This window comes from Gambusia affinis, linkage group LG01, assembly GCF_019740435.1.
Source record: "Gambusia affinis linkage group LG01, SWU_Gaff_1.0, whole genome shotgun sequence".
NCBI classification, from domain to species: domain Eukaryota; kingdom Metazoa; phylum Chordata; class Actinopteri; order Cyprinodontiformes; family Poeciliidae; genus Gambusia; species Gambusia affinis.
This window is the reverse complement of record NC_057868.1, coordinates 37,091,030-37,112,725: the sequence shown is the minus strand read 5'-3', so window position 1 is coordinate 37,112,725 and position 21,696 is coordinate 37,091,030. Positions and strand designations below refer to the sequence as shown.

At 35.3% G+C, this 21,696-nt stretch overlaps 1 protein-coding gene across 1 annotated transcript in view; it reads left to right on the top strand.

Moving 5' to 3' along the window:
* vwa5b1 (von Willebrand factor A domain containing 5B1) overlaps positions 1-21,696 on the top strand; it is a 30,431-nt gene that overhangs the window by 501 nt on the left and 8,234 nt on the right. Inside the window, exons 2-14 of the mRNA XM_044128163.1 lie at positions 4,034-4,193; positions 4,278-4,439; positions 7,102-7,327; positions 8,133-8,287; positions 9,867-9,998; positions 12,191-12,315; positions 14,738-14,914; positions 15,754-15,864; positions 17,253-17,455; positions 19,563-19,677; positions 19,877-20,062; positions 20,315-20,516; positions 21,133-21,323. Coding sequence (XP_043984098.1) covers positions 4,055-4,193; positions 4,278-4,439; positions 7,102-7,327; positions 8,133-8,287; positions 9,867-9,998; positions 12,191-12,315; positions 14,738-14,914; positions 15,754-15,864; positions 17,253-17,455; positions 19,563-19,677; positions 19,877-20,062; positions 20,315-20,516; positions 21,133-21,323 — 2,124 coding nt within the window. The 5' untranslated portion in view covers positions 4,034-4,054. The remainder of the gene's footprint in view (positions 1-4,033; positions 4,194-4,277; positions 4,440-7,101; positions 7,328-8,132; positions 8,288-9,866; positions 9,999-12,190; positions 12,316-14,737; positions 14,915-15,753; positions 15,865-17,252; positions 17,456-19,562; positions 19,678-19,876; positions 20,063-20,314; positions 20,517-21,132; positions 21,324-21,696) is intronic.

Sequence of the window (21,696 nt, the reverse complement as noted above, 5' to 3'; positions counted from 1 at the left end):
GCACATGTGTGGATATAATCAAGTTCAGTTGTAATTGCTTGCTTAATTTATCCAAATTATCTTATTTTATCTGGACAATTTATCTTTCTGAGAACCACATACTGGTTCTCAGTATGTGGCTGATTGGACACATGATGGCAGTATTGAGATGACAGAAATATGAGTGCATTAAAATGCATGTAAAAAAGCACTTGAGAATGATATTATCATAAAGATTGATGAGTTTATTGCTTATTGGCTGTGTCTATGTCTGTGAATATGAGACCTGACATCACAGCCTGAAGTTTTTTATTTTTTTATTTTCTTTTTATGGGAGAGGAAATCACCTGTGGTGTGAGATAAAGTGTGATTAGTCTGACTGTCAGATTAAATGCAGAGTTTGGTGATGCTGCTGGTCAGTATGCAGGTAAGCAGGCGAGCAGAACTGTCTCTATGGATATTGCTTTCGTCATTACACTTCCCATCAAGCTTGTGCAGAGGGACTCTGGTCGTGCAGCAGACGCAGACCCCATGACAGCAAGATTACTTGTGCAGGAGAAGGCACAAACAATAAACCGGAGCAGTATTGCAGCAGCTAATTTTGTTTTAGCAAAATTGGAGAACCTTAAAATGAATTAATCTTTTATTACAGTAATGTAATCTCAGACTACAAAAAACAATAGAAAATCAAAACCAATTGAAATTTCCTTTAAAGAAATAATTGATTTTTATTCAATTGTTATTGAATTAATGTAAGAAAAATCTTACTGGTGTATTTATTTATTTATTTTTTAAAACCTTAACTTATAAAATACTTATACAGACAGGTTCATTTTAGATTGTGGTTCTTCAGAACAGGAAAGATAAGAGATCATTGCTCTCTTTGTTAAAATTTTTAGGATTTTTCATTGATCAGATGAAGCAAAAGTTTATCTTTTGGCACCAAACAGTATAGATGGGTATGGCATAAAGCAAAGGATTAATATGGAAAATAATCTCTTGCCAAGTATTAAATATGGTAGAATATTGAGACATTAATTTATCTTTTGGCATTATAGATGGTATTCAGAAAAAGGATTATATGGAAAATAATCTTTTAAGTATTAAATATGGTAGAATATTGAGACATAATGTAACTTATATATATATATATATATATATATATATATATATATATATATATATATATATATATATATATATATATATTATATATATATATATATATATATATATATATATATATATATATAATCTATCTATAGATATATATATAGATATATATATATATATATATATATATATATATATATATCTATCTATATCTATATCTATATATATCTATATATTTATATATATCTATATATATATATAGATATATATATATATATCTATATATATATATATATATATATATATATATATATATATATATATATATATATATATATATATATATATATATATATATATATATATATATATATATATTATATATATATATATATCTATCTATATCTCTATATCTATCTATATATATCTATATATATATCTATATATATATATATATAGGCTGTGGTATGAAAAGAATCTGATATTTTACGTCTTAAGCATATTACCCACTCTACCAGTAAATAAAAAAATGTCAGAGTATTTTCCCCTCGTGAATAAATGTACCCAAATTAAAGGTTGTATTTTCTCCAAATTCTTTTGAGCTTATGCTGTTGCAAAAGTTAATGAAAAAATATTTTAAGGATTATCGCAAATCATTACCAAGGATTCCAAGAAGTAAGTAGAATACTGCATTTATTAAACAGAATAATTGCGTTTCTTATCTCTCTAATGTATCTGAACATGTTAGTTTTATCAATAGATCTCTGAGATCTGTATTTCACCTGCAAATTCTTTGCTCGACAGCAATGGCAATGTCACCTTGAAATCTTTGTTTTTATTGCCACGACTTTTATCTTGAATAGTTTAAACACGGGTGTCACCTTACCCCAGTCCTCTTAGTTTTACATCACACTGAGGAGGATTACTGAGGCTAGAGAACCAATAAAGAATGCTCCACTGACGGCTTTAGCGGTAGTGTTTGAATCTGTAATGTGTCCCTGGTGTGTGTTTAATCTTATTGGTGCTGGCCATCCAAAGTAATAAAAACAAGAAACAAGATCACTTCCTGTGCAGAGTGCTCAATTTAAACGGAAATTTAGAGCTCATAAATAATATTGGGAAGATATTAAGGTAGAGTTCTGAATTATTGGAGGTGAAAGTGTGCAAAATGTAAAGAAAAGCAGAAAAAGACAGTAGAAGCACAATGGATGGAAGTTTTAACTGCTCACTACCTTAGTTTGAAACAAGTTAATGTAAAAGAAGAGCCTATCAGAAACGTCAAGGCTGACGAAAACAAACTTCAGTGGTGAACAAATTGTCAAATTTCCTTTGAAATGAAACGTGTCCTCTGAACACAACAGAGATGTTGCTCAGCTTGTTATTGAAACATAGTTTGAAAGCTAGCATCTGTTTTCATTATTAGAATTTCAGATTGTGCTTGTGAAATGATCATCTTACTCATCTGTGAAGGCCCCATGTTATGCAGAAAGATACAAAAAGTTGTGAGCCTGAGAAGAGAAAGTATCTGCATCTTTTTTTCTTAAAAAAATCCTTTCCTGCTTTCACTGCCAAACCAAGTGAATATATTCAACATGCTAAGAGATTTTTTAAGAACAAGAATTGGGTGCCAAGTTTGGATTTTAATGGATTTTCCTTTATCCATATTTGTCCTTATCAGAAATGTATATACTTGCATATAATGTTTCTTCTTTTTTACTTTCCTAATGTGTGGTGTATTGCAAATACAAGTGATGCTAACACTTGTATTTGACTCATAAGATCCAGAGGTTACTAGATCTTGAAAAACCTCAAGTATAGATTAGACAAAAATTGCAGCAAATTCTAACTTGCACAACTAATTATTGGCTATAAAATATACTTGAAGTTGTTATGCGATTAGTTGCAACATTCAGGAAAAACACCCTGACATGTAGCTGTGCATTATGCAGCAGCCTCATGATTCATTTGCAAACTTTAATATTTAGCCTGAGAGAGAGGATGACAGATTGAAAAATATGTATTTTGTCATATGTGAGCATTGCTGCTACACATGGATGTTATTCTTGAAAAAAGTTGGCAACAAGCTGGTTTTTTTCAGTTAAATTTGATGCTGATGTCTTTCTATCTTGGCATTGTGTTGACACACATACACTGGCAAATTATTTAAAAATCCCTTCTTTTGTATAAGTTGATCAGTTAATCAAACAATCAACTTGACTCTTAAAATGACAAGATCTGGTTATGTAAAATGGGATCACAATAATTTTTTAGAACTTCTTCCACATATAACTTTACTTTTCATATGTAAATTTGACATAATGACATAAAAATCTGTTACATTAAATAAAAAAAAAAGTGTACGTGTACACAGCTTTCAGCTGGTGTTTTGTTGAAGCATCTTGTAATTTCGGCAGCCAGTCTTCTTGTCAGGCACCTGTCAGCTTCCCACATCTCCACTCTGTTTTATTTGCCCACGTTGCCTTGGAAAAGTTTGCTAAATTTACTGGAAGGTGAGAACATATCATGTGCACAGCTCTCCTGATGTGGCCTTGCAGATCTTCTGTTGGAAAGAATGTGCTGGGATTTTCAGTTTTAACTTGATAAATATTTTTTTTGTTGATTTGGTTGTGTGCTTGGTGTCAGTGTGATGATGAAAATGAAATATCTAAATTTATTTGAATGTTTTGGCTCTAAGCTGGCTGATATTTGGAAGTAGTTAAAATTTGATTAACTTTGACAAAAACCTCAGCTTCATCTGAAAAATGTAGCTCTTGTCTTAGGCAATGTTTGGCTCTATCAGCAAAATACAGCAATTCTCTCACAAGGTTTTGGAAGATTTAGCATGGCCTTTTAACTGGGAATTTAAAAAAAATTAAAATTCAACAATTTTTCTATTTTATTTAATCAAATGTACTGATTTGGTTCTGTTTGCTTTTCAAAGAAGAATCCTAAAGCCAGCAGGATGCCTGGACTCATTAACAAGGAGAACCAGTGTGCTCTGCCCCTCAGTGTGTCTGACATCACCTGCTGCGTCAGGGGTTATACTCTGGCTCTGACGGCCTCTATGACCTACGAGAATATTGAGGATCATGCAATTGAGGGTAAGCGAGACAACTGCATTCCACAGCCATATTGATGCAATTCAAACCTCTGAGCATCAGTCTTTTCTTCTTTCTTCCCTGAAGGTATCTTCATATATCCACTGGAAGAAAATTCCATTGTTGTTGGGTTTGAGGCTATGATATCCAGTCAAATAATAACCCTGCAAATAAAAGGCAAGGCAAAACTTGATGATTGTTATCAGGACATCTGCCACACTGCTAACGGGGCTCTCCAGAGCGGCACCGGTAAGGCTGAAGTGACTCAGATCAATATTGCTATATGAGCTCAGTGCAAAGGCCTCTATTTGTGCGGCGAAAAGGGGGTTTGCTGTGATGAAAGCGCAGAACAGCACAATCGAAGTCTGAGGATCTTTTCCAGCTCTGTAAAGTGTTTATGTTGATCCTAGATCCCCCTCTGTACTGTCTGGTTCAGTGTTTTTGCAGCAGGCAAGTCATAACCAATGAAGCTACTGAGAGACATGGGTATTATTCATACCCATGCTGTATTCCTAATGAATGCATTAGGAATACGCAGAAAAATAAATATTGCACTTCAAAATCCTTCTCGGTAAATATATTTCTGATGAGGCTTTTGACATGACATTTGCAACAGATAAGTCATCCACCTGTACAATAAAATCATATAAGCTGATAAATTAATTAATATCTCATAAAACATTTAGAAAGCAATTCTACCTCCATGAGCAGAAATTAATGTCAGGTGCTTTATTTTTTGTTAATAGCTTGTAAAGATATTCCTCCTTTACATGGTAACACAAATGTATTTCATGGTGACATGAGGAAAAAAGCTCCCCCAAGACCTTCACAACCTTAGTTTCACTAAAAATACTGATGACATTTGTTACATACATATTTATAAACTTCTGAATATTCCAGAAGTGGGCCAAAAATTGTTTCCACAAGATCAGCAACAGTGGAGTCAAGAGAATAATAATAAGAGTTGTTAAAGAGCCAAGGACCTCTTGTAGAAAGTTGTAGAAGAACCTGCACTTAATTTGTACTGTTGATTAAAAAATAAAAAAACAACCCAAGAAGTAACACACTTGGCTGTAATGCCACCTTTCTGCATGAGACTCCCCGGCTGAAGAGAAAACACACTGGAGTTCATTTGAAGTTTGCTGGAGCAACACTTGGTGTGAAGATCATGTCACAGTTAATTTGCTGAGATATTATTAATAATGTGAATCTATTACAATCTACCATAATTCTTTTTTTTTTCTCCGAAGAGTTTTTGTGGCGCTATGGGCTCGTATTTTTGCAACAGTAGGCAGAGAGGAAAGAGGGCGAGGAGAGGGGGTAAGACATGCGGCAAGGGTTATCGGGACGGGGAGTCGAACCTGCGACGCCTTTGTCGAGGACTAAGGCCTCCAAGCGTGGGGCGTGCTAAACCCCTGCGCCACCACAGCACACCCCAATCTACCATAATTCTGAGGATGAAACAAGGAATATATAACAACAGAATATAGAATACCATATTATGCAATAAGGACAAAATTACAAAATAAACATTGTGCAGTAATTTAAAAGAACCTACTCTGTTCCAATGGAATGGGCAAAAAAACATGTGCATGTGTATTTGAACATTAAAAATCCGACCAATGACAATAACTGACAATGAAAACAGTGCAAGGGTCATTGCGCATAACACAAACCCTGTAAATTCTAGACACTAACAGGTACCATAGAATTGCTCAAAATTCCGTGAAAGAGGTGTACGGCGCTTGGTGCCGGAAGCCTTTTGAAAGGCTGTTTACAAACTGAGTGATTGTGAGCGTGAGTGGGAATAAAAATAGCAATAGGTATTTTGTTCCATATAACACAGTAGGAGTGTAACAGGTAAACCTTTTATGGATGCAAACTTGACTTAACACCAAGCTGTTTAGGATTGTATTTGAAACGTAATCAATTACAAATTTACTGATGGAACTTTACTCATTACCGTGTTTTGATCATTGATTCTATGTTGCATTGTGTTTCTGTGTTTGATATGATGTAAAGCAATTTGAAATGCCTTGCTGCTGAAATGTGCTATACAAATAAAATTTGATTGATTGATTGCAACAACAGAGATGTGAGAATGTGAGGATAAATTTTCTTTCAAATGACTAAAAATGTCCAAATAACTGTGCAAATAATTGAGAGCCGTGATGAATAGAGTCTGACTGCTGCTGGAAGGAGGAATCTATGAGGATGCTCCTTTGTGCTCTTAGGATGCAGCAGTCTGTTACTGAGTGACAGACTGCCTCAAGCACAGCCAAGGAAATGCTCAATTGGTTTCAGAGAAAGAAAATAAAGCACCTGGGATTTTCTACATAATATAATATCATCATCCAAATAGGGTCTTCTACTATTTAAATACAATAGATTTTCCCTTTGGCCCCTCACTTTATTGCCAATAACATGAAATACTTTATGTATGGACAATGATTTTTTTGTATGTGAGAATATTTTTGGATATTACCAACATCTGATGAATAAGTCTCCTAAATATGTTTACTGAGGAAAATGTTGAAATGCTCAATACTTATTTTTCTGTCTGTAATTTTTTTTATTAATATGCTCTGCCATTTCCTACTCAAAGAGAATAAAAATAGCAAATATTGGATTAATTTTCAGATACTGCAAGCACCATTAATAATTCAGCCCTAAAGGGTTTCAAAAAATTCATCTTGCTACTATTTTAAATCCATCATTAGACATATCTTTAAAGATCCATTTGCAGACTAATTAGTTTTTCTGTCTGCAAAAAAACTGTGCTGTAACAAGGAAGTTGTTTGAAAGCAAAAATAATACAATTAACCAAAGAATCCACTATTAAAGTTTACTTTAAAATACATTTGCATTGGTTTTTGACACAAAATAATATTTTATCTTTTCTAACCTGGAGCTACAGGGAACATACTGGTGGATGAGGACTTTGAGAGGACTGTGCTAGTGGTTAACCTTGGAATTATCCCCCCAATGGAGACGGTACATATCCTGGTCAGCACGTCGTCTGAGCTCACCACTTTGCCCAGCGGCGGTATCAGGGTCTCATCCCCACCAGTTTGTACTCCTCGGGTTCAAAGGACCATCAACGAAGAGCAGGGATTGTCGCCAAACTTCTCCCGAACGTAAGAGATCAAAAACCAGATGAAAGACCAATGTGTGTTAAGATTACATTCTATTGTGTGTTAAATGTAGGTTTAAAAGTTATTTTCAATAAGTTTGATTATGATGAGTACTTTTAGATAATAGCAATTTTTAAAATGACATTAAACCTATTTGTCATTAAATCATTTTGGTTTTTATGAACACTTAATATTCCAATCTTGAATGTTGTGTTTTCATTCACTGTAAGCAAAAAATATATCATATTGACAAATAGAAAAACATCAGTATATGTACAACTAATTGCAACACACTGCAAAAATGCTAAATCTTAACAAGCATTTTTTTTTGTCTAATTTCTAGTCCAGATATCTCAGAACACTTGAAATTTGACTAAGCTGATTTACAAGTAACATTCAAGCAAAATATAGAAGCTTATTTTAAATCAATAATTCCTTAATATTGATGTTTTAGTTTCACTGGCAGATTATTTTACATCTAATGTGGGAAAAATTTCTTCTTATACGTGAAATAATCTGCTAGTACCAGTACGTTTTAAAAATCAAAGTTAGAAAACTGTTTAATTAAAACAAGCTCATATTTCTTGCTAAAAAATTACTTGTAAGTTAATTTGACCTTTTTTCACATACTAATATGTTATAACCAAAAACTAGACCAAAAAAACTTTACTTTTTGCAGTTTATGCACTTAGTAGATTTAGTAACTGAAATGCATACATTTACTGAAATACATACATTTTAAGTAAGATATTGAACATGACAGTTGTGAAATGTTAAAGTTCTTGAAAAATAATATCTACATTTTTAGTCGTGAAAGACCCTCTTGTGCCTCAAGTCCTCACGACCAGAATCCAAACGCCTCTCCGCTGTGGCTGGCAACGCTGCTGGAGGATGAGGCCATAAACTCCATGGACTATGAATTTAACTTCCAGCTGGAGATTCGCGCTCCATACCTTCTCGCAGGTTTGATGATTTATCTCTATTTTTTTTAATATGCAATTATATTGGAGGCTCTTAACATCTGTAATGTAAAAACTCATCCAACATGGTGACCCTTTCCGTGTTGCATATGTCTAGGCTTGTATATTTTGTCTAAAGTGATCAATTTTATTTTAGAAGAATCCTGTTACTTAAAAGATTTCAGTTTTATGCCACTTTTCTGCTTCAGACAGACAGACTTTTCCCCCAAGAGAGACATTTATATGTTCAGTAACACCAACAGTCATACAATAATAAAAACATGAAAAATAAAATAAAATACATGCACCTATCCTAATACAAATACACTGTTGAAAGTATCAGGATTTTGGACAAAAACAAGGATTTTTTTTCTGACCTGATAACTGAGTCTCTGACTTGCAAACTGAAGAAGTCACAACTTCTCTCAGTCTCCCACCAACCAGATTAAATTTGTAATTTTACATGGTGTTTGCTTCTCCCAAGCTGTCTCTGTGCAAATATACTGATCATGGCAGGCACCTGGTGACAAACCAAAGACCTTTTCAAGACCATACAGAGACCATTCACATTCAGGCTGATTTTTTATGTTGTCATGTGGTCTTTGTCTGGATTGAGCATTGATGAAAAACATGAAATTGTGTCATGACACTGGATGAATCTCACAAAAAGCCAAGCATATTATCTTATATCATAATTTGTGACCCTAGTTAATGTCTGTGTAGCTTCAATGCATCTCCCTTCTTATACAAAAATGGGCTAGATTATATCTAAGGCTGAAGCAATTAATTGTCTTGAATTGGTTATTGTGATAATGAGCAACTATTTTAGTAATCAATTAATCATTAACTGGAGTATATAGACTCAAAAGAGGTAATTTGTTGAAAAAACAACATATTCAGAGTAGTAATTAAGATAAAATTGTACAAAATGTTGCACTTAAGATGCAAAAAATAGATAGATAGATATTTTTTACTCCAAACACCCCAAGTGGCATACTTTTAGCTCCGCCCAGTTCAAATTGTGGAAAAAAATTTGACATATTTTGCTAATCAATTAATAATCAGTTAATTAAAATAATAACAAACAGATCAATCCAACACTGCATTAATATTAAGTTCAACAGAAAAGATTAAGCTTTTCGCATGTTATTAGGATTATTTTTTTTATCTGCAGATGCATCCTTTGATACAAATGAACAAGGAATGTAACATTACTGCATTTCAGTATAATAAAATATTTATTTTCTTATTTAAAAAAGGAACTGAATTATTTATTTGCATCTTTTAATGTATTTTTAATACTGAAAAGGCTTAAGTAAAATTTTCCTATATTTTTATCTGATTAATTGGCTAATCGTCAGAATAATTAATGGATTAATCGATTACTAAAATAATCTTTATTTGCAGCCATTATTACATCTTCTACAGCTTTTTATTTAAACTGCACAGGTAAGTTTGTTGAGTTGTTGATTGTTAATGTTGCCTCCTCTTCGTGTGAATTCCTCTGGAAATGTGTGCCCAAGATGCTGTTAGCGACTGGAGATATTGCCGTTGTTTTAGAGCCACTTGTTTGCTCTGTGTAGGAGTGGAGAGCCCTTCTCACGCCATCCGAGCTGATGCAGACCCTCTGGCCCGCTCGGCAACCAGCGTCGTCATCACACTGGCTGACAAGTACACTTACGACTGCCCTGTTGAAATACTCATCTACCCCAGCGGTAGGTCTATAACTTAAAACTCAGCTCTGCACTTAGGCTTTTATTCATTTACAAGTAAAACATTCTGAAATGGACTCTTAGCTTCTTTTTTCTTTTACACATTATGTTGCCTGTAATCAGTTCAGCAGCGAGGTGACTCACTAGCTCTCTTATAGTACCTGTTCAGGAAAAAAAAAATTGCATGCCAGCGGAGTGCCTCTCCATGGTGTAGGAGTACATTGCCAATGTTTTTCCTCCTGTGGTGCTCGTTTTTTGTCCCTCAATGCCGTCTTGATCTCCAGGATGTGTGTGCTGGCTGTCTCCCTGAGGCAGGAATGAGCCGTGGACACATTGAGCTGATGGGTCTCTTATGAGCACTTTGTTCACAAGCAGACCTGCGGTTAGTCTGGGACAATCTAATTCACAGCAGACTTGTGCTGCTGCTTCTGCCACAACATGGAGGCTCAGCTTCAGCCAAGAGTTGAAGGAGACAGAGCTTTTAGCAACAGCATTGTGTTTTGATTGTACACAATGTGAAAAGTAAGACCTTAAAAGGCATTACTGTTGACATATATTATACATATTTCTACTCCAGGGTTAAATCTCATGATAGTTCTTTTTTTCCCCAATAGCCTAAAACTAAGGAAAAATGAAAAAGGAGAAGCAAAATTACTTCCACAAGAATATCTGCATAATACAGTGTTTACCAAGGCTAAAGTAGATGCATCAATGTTAATATTTGAGCTCATGAAGTGACGATTTATTAAAGTTAAAGAAGGAGCAAGTCAGAAGAAACATTATATAAGCATGAATGTCTAGGAAACCAACACAATGGAAAACCTCAAAATCTTACAAAGTATTTTAAGTTTAGTTTCTTGTACCATTATCTTAGTAGACTTGAAATAAAAAAAACCTACAGTACTTACAAGTAACTTTTCAGCAAGAAATAGGAGCTACTTTTAAGTTAATTCCTCAATACTGGTGAAAAGGTATAAGTACTTATACTTTTTCAGCAATATTAAGAAATATCATGAATTGTGGTGGTGGAACCGGTGAGGCAAAACACAGCAGACCCAGATGAGATGAAAGATGATGGGTTTTAATGGTGACAAATAACCAGAACAGTCCAAAAAACCTGGCAGCACTGCTGAGCGGAGGCAAAGGCTCATCACAGGTAGCAACATGAAACACACATGGACAAAACTCACACATGGTAGAAACTGACGCCAAATGAGATGTAACAAGACATAGGACCCAATGAGGAACAAAGGACACAGGTGGGGTTAAATACACAGAGGGTAATCAAGGAAACGAGACACACCTGGGAGACAATCAAGGGGAGACAGGACAACTGGAGACTCAGACACACAGGAAACTCAAAATAAACACAGAAAAACAAGGAACATGACAAGAAATTATTGACTTAAAACAAGCTCATATTTCGTCCTGAAAAGTTACTTGTAAATTAAATATGCCTTGTTTCAAGTATGCTAATGCACTTTAAAAGATGCAAGAAAATACTAAAATACTGACCATAAAATCAGAAACATAAGGTGCACTGGGATGCATAAACATGTTCCTCCTAACTGAATGACCTAATTGCTTTTACATTAACAAGCTAGTATGGGTGTGTAGGTCTCACATTACATGGACCAGTCAAAGGGGGTCCATTGTCCATTGAGGTGCTGGGCTCATACAATATGGAACTGTGTGGAAAGAAATATTTTCAAACTTTAATGAATTGACGGAAATAGTTGGTCAAAATTTATTCAAAATGATGTGGGAGTTTTATAAAGTCACACAGAATAAAAAAGAAAATTTACAGAAAAATGTCTGCTTTAAGCTGGTGAATTTTCCATTTTGGTTTAAACTTCATCTAAGTGATAGTGTGACATTTTAATTATTTTAAAACCAGTCAATGATCTAAAGTTTATTTTATCCTGATTTGTAAAACCCTATACTTGGAAGAGTGTGCTGACTGCAGCTCTCACTAAATCTTCATCCTTTCCCTTAACAAGAAAGAGAGAAACCTAATCCTTTTTCTCATTTAGTTTTCTTTTCTTTAGCCCCACTGTGATACAATTAATTCTACAATCAGAGTCTGCGTAATTCTGTGCTTTTGGATTACCTCGTTACTCCTCTGTGAAGCTTTCAGTCACAGAAACTGAGTTTTCATCTTGATGTCTATGTTCTCCATCGCTGTGCCACATCAGAGCCCCATGTGCCGCACGTTCTTGTCGAGAATGGAGACATGACGCAGGAAGAGTACGACGAGTTTCTTCACAGTCGGAGTGATTTCATCAAAGCAACCAAGAAGGACTCCAGCAATCAGAGGAAAGTGAGTGTGTCGCCAACATTAGCTTTCTCTACTTGAACTGATGACAACAATATCATATCCATTTCTTTTCAGAAGGCGTCAGCATAAAAGCAAAGAACTGAAACAGATGTTTTTTAAAAGATGCCTTTATGTTATTTTAGTTACAGTCTGCAGCAGACTGTAATCCTGATATAATCATGAAACATCTGGAAATTACTTGTATAGTTGAACATTTCTAAAACTGCAGACATTTTTATAAGTTTGTAATAAAACAATATAGATAATTCAGTTCATTCAGTGTCTCATAAATGTTATCCTCCTCATCATTTATGTAAAGTTCCCGTTAAGATTTTGCGTTTCTCCTTCCTGAAGCTAATATGATATTTTTCTGAAGTAATCAAATTATGACTTGGTCTTTCTTATCTGGGATCTTTGTCAAACTAGATCTGAGCCTTAAAAATATTTGACTAATTTTACATTTGCTGAGACCTTCGTATTCAAAAGGTTGAATACAAATGAGCCTTTAAAAATGTTTTCGCAATAATTAATTCTCCCTTCCACTGTTAAACTTTAAATGTCTCTGCAAATGCAAATTAAACTGTTCTAATTTATTTTGTCAAGAAATTAGACTATTAATTTTTTAAAATAGTTTCTGTGAACTCAAATAGTTTTTTCTGGTAAATTTTCAACTTTTCAAAATGAGAAGTTTCCTTTGTAGAAAATTTCAGAATTTTTTAGTGGAAATTTACTCACGTTTTTTTATCTATGTTGGCCCTATTACATTGTTGTATACTACTGTTGATAGGAGTAGTAGCCATTTTGAAACACGAAGTTTGCGTTTCAAGTTGTATCTGGGATTCGTTGTAGTTAAACCCAGTTTCCCTCTGGGAAATCTGCCTTCAGAGAGCATTCCAGTTGATTTTAGTACAACGTTCTAGGGACAATCATTTTTTCCATTTCATATAAGATTTCTCTTGGCAAGTGAAATCATCATCTGAAAACTGTTTTCTGTGTTTAGTCAGGTTATCTTTGTCTGAAAATATATATTTTTTGATGATCTGAAGTATTTAGATTTTGCAAAATAAAAAAGCAAAGCCTGGAGAATCTGTAATGGGGATGATCCTTTTTGACAGCTTTACCTCAGTGCCATCGATGGAGAACACACAGGAAAGCGCTGCTCCACTTCCTGAAGTGCCTTGTTTGCTTTCAAGGCTCCTTCAATCTCTTTAGGGAAGAAGCCTTAAAGACAACAGGACCTTTAAAGAAGGGTGTTAATCAGAAAGGGACAAGAAGGGTGGCTCTGATTTACAGTAACATAAGAAACTATTGATTTCTTCAGGCATTACATCAATTTATTACTATATATATCCTACTTCTACACATCTGCTAATCAATATGCTGTACTGCAGATGTTTTCTTTTTAATTAAGACAAAATTATTACAAACAAGTTAAAATATTCTTAAATGTGAGGTGACACTTCTGGTTTTGTTTTGCTCATTCTGCATCACTTTGCTGTGTATTTTGAATTTACCTGTTGCTATGTCTTGTATATTCTTTTTTGATCCTGTAAAGCACTTTGGTCTGGTTATGTAAAGCACTACATAAATAAATGATTGATTGATTGTTAATAATTTTTTTAATTTCCTTTAGCCTCATAGTAAACAGGAATACAACAATTCTGCAACCTATACTCTGATTTAACCAGAATCCACTTTTAATTCATTTATTAAATGTGCCTAAATAAACCAAAATTTGATCCAAAATGTGATCTTGTTTTATAGCTAACTTTGAGCCCCCCAAAATTTGCAACTTGAATTTCTTTTTAATAAAGCACACATGCAAATTCCTTTTTAATTTTTGTGACACGGTTTATACACTCCATTTTTAATTTTTTTAAATTTTTTTTTTGCAAAAAAAAAAAAAAAAAAAATCTAACTACTTTGTGTATTTAAATAATTTTGTGTTCAGGTTTTTGCTAAGCAGGTAAAAAAAAAAGGAGTATTTCTTTAGGATTGTAAATTGGTTTAGAAATTATCATTTTCTTTGGTAATAATTTGCAAAAGCAAATTTTTTGACATCTCTGCTGTATTGTGTACATCCAGGCTCTTTGATCAGAAAGACAGTCTTGTTGCTCTGGGTCTAGGTTGAGTTCTGCGATTATCTCTGCATGGTGCCATTCTCATCATGCTTTGATGATGAGACTATTAAGTGACCAGCAGACCTAAACTGGAGGGGAAGAGCACTTAGCTATAAAAATGGGTTTCTATGGAAACACTCCAAAGGCGAGGCTCATTCTGCCTGATTTTTTTTCTGCACATTTTCAATAATTTATGTGTTTTGTCAATCTGATCACATGTGCATTTTGTATTGAATTTTCTGCAAATCCTCTCAAGTTCGTTATCTCCCGAATAATTTATTTATCATATCCGCTTCTCCATCCAGGTAGACGTCATTCACAGACGGCTGCATAAGGACATCCTCCACAACCCCGTGGTCATGTTGAACTTTTGTCCCGACCTCAAATCCATCTGCTCAGACCTGAGGAAAGTTCACGGCGAATTCATCTTCCTTATTGACAGAAGCGGCAGCATGAGCGGACTCAACATCCACCGTGTGAAGGTGTTGTCACCTCAGCTTGACATGTCGTCTTGTTTTATTAGCTCCTATTATTTACATACAAATACTTCCTGTGTCTCTGTCTGATTTATCAAGGTTGATTTTGTTCAATTATATTATCAACACATCATTTATTTTTAAAAGCAGCTCAACTGAAGGCCAATTTTAGGCTTAAAGGGGGATTTTAGTTGTGGACAACTGTGGTCTTTGGATATTGTACTGTCCGTCCTTCCATCCCTCTCTCCATCCCTCTCTCCATCCCTCCAGTTCGTTAGCAGGTTCTGTTAGGTTGCATCATGTTTAATGAATATTCTCAACCAGACTCGAGGAATTCTGCAACTTTTATTTATTTATGTGGCTTTCTTTAAACATTTATGTTATTTGACTGGTGATGCCAGCTGCTGTTTTTTTTTTTCTTTCTTTCTTTTAACAAACTCACATTTGATCTAATATTGGATCTGTCAGACATCACACTGTCTGGGCTCACGGTCAATTTGAGTGGGTTTGACAGAGATATAATAACAATTTCCCACAAATCTTTGAAAAGATACTTTAAAAAACTGGAACCTTCCTCTTTGAAGTTCTTTTTCTTTCCTTTTCTAAAAGCAATTGAGTTCTGAGTCGTATTCATGTTTGAATCAATGCAGCCTTGGCGCTGCTCACCTGAATGAAAGTGGAGGTAAGTGGTGTTATTTCAGAAACTGTTCTTGAGCTGGTGAAGAGGCAGTGATTGGTGAAATGACAAGGTGTGATGCTGCTCATTTATCAGTGGAACATTTGCAGATGAGTGATGACAGTTTTTAGTTTTAAAATCCAAATTGGCTCTCGATTTTCTCTTCCAGGACGCCATGGTAGTTATCCTGAAGAGTTTGGTGCCTGGATGCCTTTTTAACATCGTTGGATTTGGATCCATGTTCAAATCACTCTTCACAACCAGCCAGAACTACGAGGAGGTAAAAATATAAAATGCAGGGATGTACTTCAATTACCTGAAACGAAGTCGTGGTTCAACAATTCAGGTGTAAACAGTTTGTTAGAGTATTTTAAAAGGTATTCAGGATGATAACACAGGAGATATGAATCCTAAAAGATAAAAACCTTGATAATGCCAGCTAGTCTTTTCTGAGAATTTAAAGAAGAGTACAGTTTGGGGCTAAATTAAATAACTTAGAAGAAGGTTAAATATCTTCAAGATGTACATTCTCAATAGAAGTCTTGCACACAGTTGGAGTCAATTTCTTCCAATTAGTTTTATCGACATGAGTTTAACCAGGAGACTTTTGTTTCTTTAATCCCAGTGACACAAATCCAGTCTGCAGAGAAAAGAGAGCAGATCAATGGCATTAACATCGGCGCTAAGATCTAAATCAACAAGTGCAAACTTTTAGCTTGGAGGACGGAATGCGAACATAGTTTTTGGTACAATGGGTGAAATGTTAGACTCAGGTCTGAAGCTCAAATAAGACAGCAGTTTATATAGAAATGATTTTGCACTCTTTCATACAAAATAAACACCTTTTAATTAGAGTTATAGTGCTGATGGCTTATTTTGCTGATAAAATGTGTGTTGAGAGTTTCAAGAATTTATGTTAGGAAGTTAAGTCTCTTGGTTTTTATTTTAATAATAGCAACCATGAATCAGTGTTAAAAATATTGTTACCTATAAAAGATGGATGACTGGTACTCCTGTGTGATCCAAGCAAAGACTGTGGGGGGCCAACATTTTGCAAGAGGGGGGCATGGCACCTCCTGCCTCTTAGGGGCACCACTGTATGATTCCACATTTGGGTTTATTAAAGTTTATTAATTACACTACTTTTACTGCTACAATTAATAATAATTTAATAATAATAATGATAGTAATAACAAACATTATAATGATAGAAATAACAATCATTATTATTACTGCATCTAAGTGCATTATTTTATTTTATTCAGCATTTTTCAATGTTTTTTATTTCTAATTTATTGCTGACGATTGCATTATTTTAATTACCATATCAAACAACACACATACCGTACTGTGCATAGTTAATATGTAATATTTTTGTATCTCTTTTAGTTTGTTTATCTATTCTTGTTAGTTTTGTTTACCTCACAATGAAGGAGAAAAAAATTATAAAACATCAGAAACTGGACCAGGTCTGTTACATAAAATGAGCATGCTTTAATTTGTTTTACGCTCATAACTTTTAATCTTTAATGATTTGGTCTTTTTAATTCAGTTAATTGAAAAAGTGCATTTGGTTGTCTCTAGGGGAATAGAGGTGTTTCTGTTTCGTGTTCCTTGTGAGAATAGGATTCTATGTTTCACTAACTCCTACTCAACCTCATGATCCAGGAGGCCCTGGCGCAGGCTTGTGATTACATCAGGAAGATGAGAGCTGACATGGGGGGCACCAACATGCTGGCGCCGCTCACCTGGATTGTGAGGCAGCCCACGTTCAGCGGTCACCCCAGGCTGCTCTTTCTGCTCACCGACGGAGCCGTCAGCAACACAGGCAAGGTTATTGAGCTGGTCCGCAGCCACGCACGCTATATCAGGCAAGTATCACTGTCAACACGTCTTTTATGACTCAGATCAATAAGTTATGCTGTCAGAAATATTGTAAATATTGTATAAGATCAGGCTTTCTTGTTGAAGCTGTCTTGGGCTGTAAAAACCTTGATGTTTGATCAAAAATGTGCTTCACATCTTTGTACTTTCACACATTTTCTCTCATTATAGTTACAAACTTCAACCTTCTTTCGGGATCTTGCACAAAACAAAAAGCTGTGGGTAGTCATGTAATCAGAAGAAAGAAAAAAGAAAAAACATAAATGTCAAAATCTAAGTGTACCCACAGCATGATGCTGCTACTACCTTGTTTAACTTTTTTGAAATGCTGTTAGTTGCAGAATTGGGGAGTAACTAGTTAAATTTCTCTGAGTAACTTTGTGGAAAAATATACTGTTAGGACTACTTTCACTATGCTGTACTTTTTTACTTTTAGTTGGGTTATTTTATTATGAAGTATTGGTACTCTTACTTGAGCAAAATTTCTGGATTCATCTAATCAGAGGATTTTCTTCCACATATTGCTCTGTCACCTTATGACTAAGAGTAAATTGTGAATGCAAACATTTAATGTCTTGTTGGGTTTCTGTTTACATGATACATTTAAAATTTTCAGACGATGGATTGGACAGTACTCTCTGAGATGGTGAAAACTTGGGATCACAATTTTAAAACTAAAACGTTTTCATATGCTGTTATTTAAAATTCATAATGCAGTTTGTTCACTAATGTTCTTTGAAAAACCTTTGAGGTCTTCACAGAACAGCGAGAATTATACTTGGACTAAAAAAAATAAGCCCTGTTTAGTATTTCTGAAGGTGATTGATTGCAGGGGATTTTATTTAGAGGTTTCAGAATAAATGGGGAAAAGTACATAAACATACCTTTCCAATTTTTCAACTCAAAACATTTCAAAAACCGTGTGTTGTTTATTTTATACTTTCGCATTATGTGTTATTACTTAATATCGACATAAATTATATTGATGTCTTAGTTGTAATGTGACAAAGTTGAAGGGGTGTGAATAGTTTTGCAAGACACTAGCTTGTCGATTTTGTAATGTTATTTCAAAACGTAGAGCTAAGGCAGATTTAAATTAATTAAGAGATCATCTTCTTATGCTCCACAAGACAAATCAACGGCTTATTCACAAAATAAAATCACCAGTGTGGGTTTATCGAGGTGTTGAAATGTAAACCAGGCCACAATGCTGTAATCCTTTTAAAATGAAATGTGGGAACATGGAGCCCGTCTTCTTTTAAGCATCCAACATCACAAATCTGTCCTGGAGGAAACATCTGTGCAACTTTCAGCCACAACAAAGCTGCGCGAATGCTAGAATGAAGGAATAAGAAACCAGCATGAAAGCTCCATCTGTCAACTTACAGGGAGAGCTGATGGCACAACAAATCTGCAGCCCTCCAGGAAGTCGTTTTATTTTGCTGCTTGCATTTAAGACTCACGCTGTGAAATCCTCGTCCAGAGTTGTTTTCTGGAAATAATTGACTTTTGTCTTCCCCTTTTAATGGATGATTGCCTCTGGATAATTGCATTATGTGCAGAAAGCTCGGCCAACTCATCAACACTTCCCGGGTCATTATCGCTCTATGCTTACGAATCAGCACAGCCACTCAGATCAAACAAGGAGGAATCACCAAAAGACTAAAGTCAGGATCTAAACTGCATGGAAAACGACACACTCACTCTAATCAGCAATGCTTTTTGTCATTAAAAATTCAAAAGGAGATTGTTGGTGCAATGCACTTAGCTGACCCATCCATTTTTGAGATACTGATTGTATTATGCAACTAAAAACATATTTCACTCAACTGTAAGAGGTAGGAGGAACTTTAGTCCTCATGAAAGATGAAATTATGCTTTGAACTCCAAACCTTTGCAGAAGTATTCATACTCCTTAGGCATATTCACAAGAGGAAGTGAGAATAATACATAATTTATTTTCCTTTTTTAGTAAATAAAAATAAAAAAGTGGATTGATGGAAATGTGCACCCATTCTGTGAACACATCTGTTGCTATGCTGAAAAATCTCCTGATTTGTCCTTGAAGGTGCTGCCTTTAATGTTTCTGTGCAGATGTTTCACATTCGGCATTGGACAAAATGCATGCCGGAGGCTGGTGCAGGGGTTGGCGGCTGTTTCCAAAGGAACAGCTGAATTCCTGGCTGATGGAGAGAGGCTGCAGCCCAAGGTACTCATTTCCAGCCTGGAGTGTCACTCATAATGACATCTATAGTTATTCTGAAGGCCCCCGGAGAGCCGTTATGCAGCCATTTCAATACATCGAGTGCCTGGCACTGATACCCATTAAGACATCATATGTGAGACATCACCCCCTCTGTGAAACTATCAGAAGGAAGCTGTATTATGTCTATGTTTTAACTCCACAGATGATAAAGTCACTGAAGAAAACCATGTCCCCAGTACTCAGTGACATTTCCATCGAATGGCTCTTTCCTGAAACCAAAGAGGTGCTGCTCTCCCCTGTTGGCAACACCTTCCTCTTTCCAGGAGACAGTCTGATTGGCTACAGTGTGGTGTGCGACACTACCCGTTACCACAACAACCCCAAATCTGTAAGACACCTGCTGAAGGGTAACAATTAGGTTGATTTATCAGTGGGTCAGAAAATCAACCTTTTCTGTAAAATTGTTTGTCTTGTAAAATTGCTACTAGTACAAAAACAGTTTGAAGGTAAATCCCGAGTGGAAGTCCTTGACAAATATTTTCTGAATGGAAAAATAAATAAATGAAGCCTTGTGAATTGCTTGTTCAAATAAGTTAAAAACCACTCAACGGGATGAGTCACCTGCTTCACATCTCAACAGGATAAAAGGAGGAGATACAGTATGATGCGCTCCATTGAGTCAGCCAGCTCGGTGTTTTACCACTCACAAGAGGAGGAGGTGGGGAAGACGGGAGCGGGCAGTCAGGGGTCCCACTGGGAAGCACCCTCCGGCACGCTGCATGACTCCTACCAGGACGCCATGACAGAGAGTGGCCTTGTCATCACAGAGCCAGACCTCACAGGTAAGAACTGCACAAGCGGTTTTCCTTTCGTTTGTTAAATCTGTGTGTTTTATCACAAAGTGCAGAAATCTTTTACTTTAATCAATAGTTTACTCATAGTCAGAGGTAGGCAGAGTACCCAAAAATCACACTCAAGTAAAAGTAGCACTACTTCAACATATTTTTACTCCAAAAGTTAAAAGTAACCATCCAAGAAATTACTAAAGAGTGAAAAAGTATTTGGTAAAATGTCTACTCAAGTACTGAGTAGACATAAGACATAAGACATGTACCGTACTCTTTATATACAACTCAGATAAAATCCAAATCAAGTTAGTTGTATTGATATAATATCAATCAAATAAGCTAAAAACCACTCAACAGGATGAGTTACCTGCTTCATATCTCAACAGGATAAAAATATTCACATTTTTATGACTATAATATTCAAGTATGAACTTATAGTCAATTTCTTTGGGACCCTACCATGCATACATTTATACCTGCTTTTGTAAGGGACTATGTATTAATGTGCTGAAATTTGCATTAATACCCTGTAGACTAAATTATTATTGGTACATAAATGTAACATTGGTTTCTAATTTAGTGACTGTAAATTTTTGAAAATAACATTTAGATGACACATCACCAAGGAGACGTGCATACAGCACAAATCAGCTCATGGACTACAACCCAGTAAAGAAATCCTTCACTCCCAGTGACCCCAACTCTGTGGTGCCCAAGAATCCCCTGAGGAGGAGCAAAGTCCAGGACCTGACTGGCCAGATAAGCCCTGAGCAAGAAATGCACTGGAAGAACGACAGCCAGGTATGACCTGTCGTTGAAAGTTACCACTAAATCAGGTCAACCATTTTTCCTACATCTGATTAGTATGTGCTGCTTGCTTAAAGTCCCTACCACCGACACACAAAATAAAGCGCTAGCATGTAATTAAAGCAGCACATTGTGGATTTATCTCATGATAGAGTTGTCATACTGTCAAGTAGAAAATGATATTTGAATTCAGAAAGAGTTGGCAGCTAAGGGAGCTGCCTGACCCCTGTCTGGATTGGAATATAATCAAGAAGAGACTAACGTGTCCTTCTCAGTAATTAAGGGCAAAATTAATGAATCACAATTAGGTTTGAATAACTCAGGAAGCAAGTTGCCATGACTAAACAGAATTAACAGGAGGAAGCCG